At 35.9% G+C, this 6,108-nt stretch overlaps 1 protein-coding gene across 1 annotated transcript; it reads left to right on the top strand.

Moving 5' to 3' along the window:
• Positions 1 to 1,612: 1,612 nt before the first annotated feature.
• Positions 1,613 to 5,807, top strand: LOC116124596 (receptor-like protein EIX2). The gene is made up of 2 exons (XM_031410328.1): positions 1,613 to 2,290; positions 5,734 to 5,807. The coding sequence occupies exons 1-2, from the start codon at positions 1,693 to 1,695 to the stop codon at positions 5,766 to 5,768; spliced, it is 633 nt and encodes a 210-aa protein (XP_031266188.1). The 5' UTR covers positions 1,613 to 1,692; the 3' UTR covers positions 5,769 to 5,807.
• The last annotated feature ends 301 nt before the right edge of the window (positions 5,808 to 6,108 follow it).

The following is a 6,108-nucleotide window of genomic DNA, read 5'->3' as shown; positions in this document are numbered from 1 at the left end:
TGATTATTTAATTAATTATAACATTCTATTATAAACAATATTACAATACTTAATTAAATGATTAACAATTCAAGTGTTGCTTAGAGATTACAGGTTATGAGTGACATTGGACACAAATAAATGAATAATGAAAATTTGTTAGGGGTGTATTTGTAAACTTATAAGGTGTTTTTGTTATTTTTTAAACTAATAGGGCGGTAATTAATTTTTTACAGGGTACCCTGGAAAGGAACCGGAACCTGCATTTTAGGTTCTGGTTCCTTGAATTGAAGAACCTGCACTGTGCAGTTCCGGTTTCGATTCTTTTTTTTGGGAAGCTGCACTGTGCGGTTCCGGTTCCAGTTCCCCCAGAAAATGTAGGGTACCCGGAACCTCTCACCCCTAGTTATATGCACAATTTAAGATACCTTGATCTTTCTGGAAATTTCTTCCAAGGTATAATTCCTCACCAGCTTGGAAACCTCTCTAATCTGCAGTATCTTGCCCTCGATAGCAGTTTAGATGTTGAATATTTAGGGTGGTTATCTCATCTTTCTTTGTTGGAACACCCTGACTTGAGTGGTGTGGATCTCAGCCAATCCTCTGATTGGCTGCATGTGATCAATACACTCCCTTCTCTAATAGTGTTAAAATTGTCAGGTTGTGGAATCCATCATTTTCCTCAACTACCCATTGTAAATTTTTCGTTTCTTGAGACCCTTGATCTGAGTTTTAATCATTTTGAAGGTCCAATTCCTTACGGACTTCAAAACTTGACTTTCCTTAGAAATCTTGATTTATCTTACAATAATTTCAATTCTGCAATACCCAATTGGTTTTACAGACTTAGCCGTCTCCAGGAACTTTTTCTTCATGATATTTGGTTGAAAGGCATGTTAGAGATTCTAGGAAATCTGACATCTATAGAAGAGCTTGATCTCTTATCAAATGGATTTGAAGGTGGAATCCCAAAATCAATGGGACGATTTTGCAACTTAAGGTCAATCACTATCTCATTTTTCAATTTAAGCCAACCAATATCTGATGTCCTTGATTTTTTTTTCTAGATGTGTTTCAGATGTACTAGAGATTTTGAATTTAAGTGAAAGTCAAGTTTTTGGTCAATTTACCGATAGATTTGGACAATTTAAAAAGTTAGATAGGCTTAATCTGTTTAACAATTCTATTTCAGGTTCTATTCCATCCTCTTTAGGAGAACTATCATCGTTAAAATATCTTCATATTGGCTATAACAAATTGAATGGAACTGTTTCTGAGATGCATTTTTCCAATCTGACAAGATTATTAGAATTTTATGCACATGAAAATTCATTAATATTCCAAGTCAGTCCTCATTGGGTTCCTCATTTTAAACTTGAATCTCTAGGATTAGCATCGTGTCATTTAGGGCCTCAATTTCTACTGTGGCTTCGTTCACAAAAACATTTAGAATATCTTGACATATCCAATTCAAGAATTAAAGATGCTATTCCAACATTTTTATTCAAAATTCCTTTCTATTTTGTAAATCTCTCTCACAACCAACTCTATGGGCATATTCCAAATTTAACAGAGTCCACTCAACTTTTAGGGCTTGACTTGAATTCAAATCGTTTATCAGGTCCATTGCCTCTTTTACCCTTCAACTTGTATCTACTTGATCTTTCCAACAACGCTTTGTCAGGATCAATTTTCCATTTCTTGTGTCATAAGATGAATGAGTCAACGCGCATGATGCAAATTCTCATCCTTAATAACAACTTTTTGTCAGAAGTTATACCTAATTGTTGGATGAATTTGAAAGGTTTAAAAGTCCTGAATTTAGGTAACAATAGATTCACGAGTAAGCTTCCATCTTCTATTGGGACTTTAAGTTCTCTTGAATGGTTAAACCTTCGCAAAAACCACTTTTCTGGAACAATTCTTGTGTCACTCAAAAATTGTACGCAGATGGTGTTGCTTGATTTGGGTGAAAATGAGTTTGTTGGAAATCTCAAGGTGTGGGTTGGAGAGAGATTTTCAAGAATGAAGATTCTCAACCTTAGATCAAATAAGTTTTCTGGCCATTTACCAAAAGAACTTTGCAATCTTCGTTCTCTGCAAATCTTAGACCTTGCAGATAACAACTTCTTTGGAACCATACCAAGATGCATCAATAACTTCAGTGCCATGATGAAAATTAGCTTTAATGAGGAAAGCGATATGACTTATCAATCTTCTGGAGATGTTTTTTCAACATATTTGGAGAGTGAACTACTTGTGAAGAAAGGTCACATGGTTGAATACAACACAATTTTGAAGTTCGTGAGAGGTATAGACCTTTCAAAAAATAATTTCTTTGGATAGATTCCTATGGAAGTGACAAATCTTTCAGAATTGCAGTCATTAAACCTATCACACAATGGTTTTACTTGAAGAATTCCGGTGAACATTGGTGCTATGAGATCTCTAGAGTCTATCGATTTCTCCAGAAATCAACTTTCAGGTGAAATCCCACAAAGCATTTCAAGTTTGACGTTTTTGAGTGACTTGAACTTGTCCAACAACAACTTAATCGGAAGAATTCCTTCAAGCACTCAATTAAGTGGCTTTGAGGCATCCTATTTTACAAGAAACCAACTTTGTGGACCTCCACTTCCTAATAATTGTACTGTGCCTACTCCAACAATTAACAGTTAGAACAAAGGAAAGAAAGATGATAATGAAGATGAAGTGAACTGGTTCTTTGTGAGCATGGCACTTGGATTTGTTGTGGGATTCTGGAGTTTTATAGGTTCTCTACTTGTCAGCCGAAGATGGAGATACTTGTATTACGAATTCTTGAATAGCCTCCAAGACAAACTGGGCAGTGTTGTAAGAAAATGTTACTAGAGTTCTTTTTTTTTTTTTTTTTGGTTTCGTCTTTTGTCGCTTGGAGCTTACTTTGTATGTACCAAAAAGGAAGTGAGTAATTGTTTGAACGTTTGTCATGAAATGATATCTGCTATCTTTTTTGCAAATAAAAAAAATTATGTTAATGCATTCATTGCTTTAACACACTGATCAGTGACTAGAATTGTTGTAGAATGATCAAATTTTTCGTTTTAATGGGGCCTGCAAAAATTGAATAGATGATATAAATGTGAATAAATAAAATATTAATGGCAAAATGTCATGATCAACCTCAACACCACTTCTAGTACTCACAAATCCCGCATTTTTCTCTCTTCCATAAATAGACTTCAATTTTTGATCTTCAAGACCGACTCTGGACTTTCTATCTCCCTTGCTCACAAAGAAACACACATACCCATTTCAAGAGACGGTTTTTTAAACATCATTTGTGAGTTCCAACAATGGAGGAAGTGGTACAACTTGGCGTTGAAGTGAGACAAGAGTTGATGGTTGTTGGAATCATAAAAATGACTCCATTAAAGTGATTTAATACCCTTTGTCATGATTTAATTGAATATATATAGAGACAATATGTGAACTTATGAATTTATTGATTAAAAATCACATTTTAATGTTTTCATACTAATTTTGCATGTTTGAATGATTTTGGAAACAGTGTGAGTTGATATTAGGTTGTGGTTTATGGATTAGGGTTGATTCTGTCTCATTTATGTTTATTAGGGGGTAAAATGTCATGTTTTCAAGGGGTTTATTTTGTCACTTTTTAAATGTACAGGGACTATGAATTTTCCACATTTTCTATAAAAGGAAAGAGAACCGTGGTAATCCTTTGCTCGTCTCCACTGGATTTTGACCATCTCCGGTGACCCTTCTTCTTCCAAAACTCCGATCGGCCATCACCTCCATCATCTCCTTGAAGATTCGCCGTGGTTGCCATTCATCACCATTTGCGCCGCCACAATTCTTTTTTTTTTCGGCAACGTTTTGTCTCATTCGACATCGTTTCAGCTTCCCCAAGCGTCGACTTCTTCTTCCCATTGCCGAGAGCTGTCGGTCGACGTCTCACATCACTGTTTTGCGCCATCGCGACGTTCCACCTTCCAGTCGCAATTCTTCCTTTTTATGGCGTCGTTTCGTCTTCTCTAAGTTGATTCAGCTTCCCCAAATGCCGACCATCCTTTCCTCAGTGTTCCCTAGCATTTCCGTCGCCTTTCACCATCCATCGCCGTGAACCACCGCCGGAATCCTCGGCCGTCGACCCGTCTCTTCGTCTTTAGCCAACCGTTCAACTTCCGAGCTCACCTTGGTTCTCCCTCATCCACAAAACAACCACTCCAGCTACCGGGGACTTTTTTTCCATCATGGGAAGTAACCATTCACCTTCCCTAGCCTCCGTCGACACCACTATGAGCGACTGAGCACCGGTTGCCTATTAGGCAGAGGCGAGGCCAGGATTCAGGCTATAGTTTTGTTTACTTGAACTTTGACTAATTGGATTATTAATTAGACATTGAACATATGATTTGATTGTTGTGTTTTCTGATTTTAGGATTGTTTTGTTTCGATACGATTACAATACAATGCATGATTTGAATTATGAAACGCTTTGTTGGATTTGTGTTCGTTGTGAAACCAAATTGATTGCATGTTGAATGTTGGGTTTGAAAGTTCTGAATGATTGATTGTGGTTTTTGTTTCAATATTGATTACAATCTTACTATATATTGTCATTCAGTAATGTTTCTGCTATGATTTCAGTCAAGTGTGATAAATTTATGATTGTATTACAAGGATTATGGATTGTATTTATTCTCTTTGTACCAATTAGTGGTTTTAATTGTTCTTTAACCAATCAACCTGTAACTAAGATGACATGGAGACAGGATAGGTTATACCTAAGTTGTGGAGAGACTTCTTTATGTGATTTGCCTAGCCTTGTAGGTTTAAGAAATATATGAGTGAGAAGAAGAGTTGTGTGCCAATCCTGAGTTGAGCCGAAGTTGTAGGGCAACGTCTATAATATTGTGTTTCAGTTAGTAATTAGATTTCCTGCAATTAATTTCTTAGGATACTAGTTAATTAAAATTTTCCATTTTTACTTTCGTTTGCTCAATCATACCTTAGGTTGATAGTAATTGCTTTTTGTGTATTCGACCCTACTTACTGTTAACTACGGTATTTAGGTTAATTTTGTCATCATGATGACTAGTTCAACAATGGTTCCACCAAGTGATGGGATTCCTTAATGTTGGTCCCGTTCTCCATAAACTTCTTCATCCAAGATGTTCTGCAGGTTTTTCCAAGGACCCATCTGATCTTGGCAGGTGATTTTTATTCAGATTATCGTCATTTCCTTTCAATTCTCCGCTCTAAACAGAGTGCAAAACAGGAGATGCGAGTGTCGGTTTCAGGACACTTGCTATTACTATGCAATGCCAAAAGCTAATCACAAATTCTTCAGAGTACTGATTCTTTCTGCATGGAGAAGCATATATCTGAAACTACCCAGGAAACATTTATATGGTGAGACAAGAAGCACTTCAAGTGAATTAATGTTGCTTGATGATCAAGATTTAATAGATAATATATGAAATCTAATTATAGAAATATTATTAGATATTCTTTGTTTTATTATCTTTTTTGAATGCAAGGCCACAGGAGTACCGTTAATTGAATTGAATAAAGAAACCAAAAGACTCTTGAATAAAATGATCAATGATGAATACTTTTCAAAAGGAAAATGAAAGGACAACCCAGGATACTGATAGTCTTCTCATTACACCAGATTATCCAAGATAGTAACAAGTCTAAGTATCCTTAACTGTTATTTTCTTCCCATTCAAAAGAAGTTCATGAGAGGTATAGACCTTTCAAAAAATAATTTCTTCGGATAGATTCCTATGGAAGTGACAAATCTTTTAGAATTGCAGTCATTAAACCTATTGCACAATGATTTTACTGGAAGAATTCCGCAGAACATTGGTACTATGAGATATTTAGAGTCTATCGATTTCTCCAAAAATCAACTTTCAAGTGAAATCTCACAAAGCATTTTCAGGTTTGACCTTTTTGAGTGACTTGAACTTATCCAACAACAACTTAACAGGAAGAATTCCTTCAAGCTCCCAATTAAGTGGCTTTGATCCATCCTGTTTTACTGGAAACCAACTTTGTGGACCTCCACTTCCTAATAATTGTACTGTGACTATTCCAACACTCAACGATCTGAACAGA

This window comes from Pistacia vera, unplaced genomic scaffold, assembly GCF_008641045.1.
Source record: "Pistacia vera cultivar Batoury unplaced genomic scaffold, PisVer_v2 Contig153, whole genome shotgun sequence".
Classification (NCBI taxonomy): domain Eukaryota; kingdom Viridiplantae; phylum Streptophyta; class Magnoliopsida; order Sapindales; family Anacardiaceae; genus Pistacia; species Pistacia vera.
The sequence above is the reverse complement of the archived record's forward strand: the minus strand, read 5'-3'. Positions and strand labels throughout refer to the sequence as shown.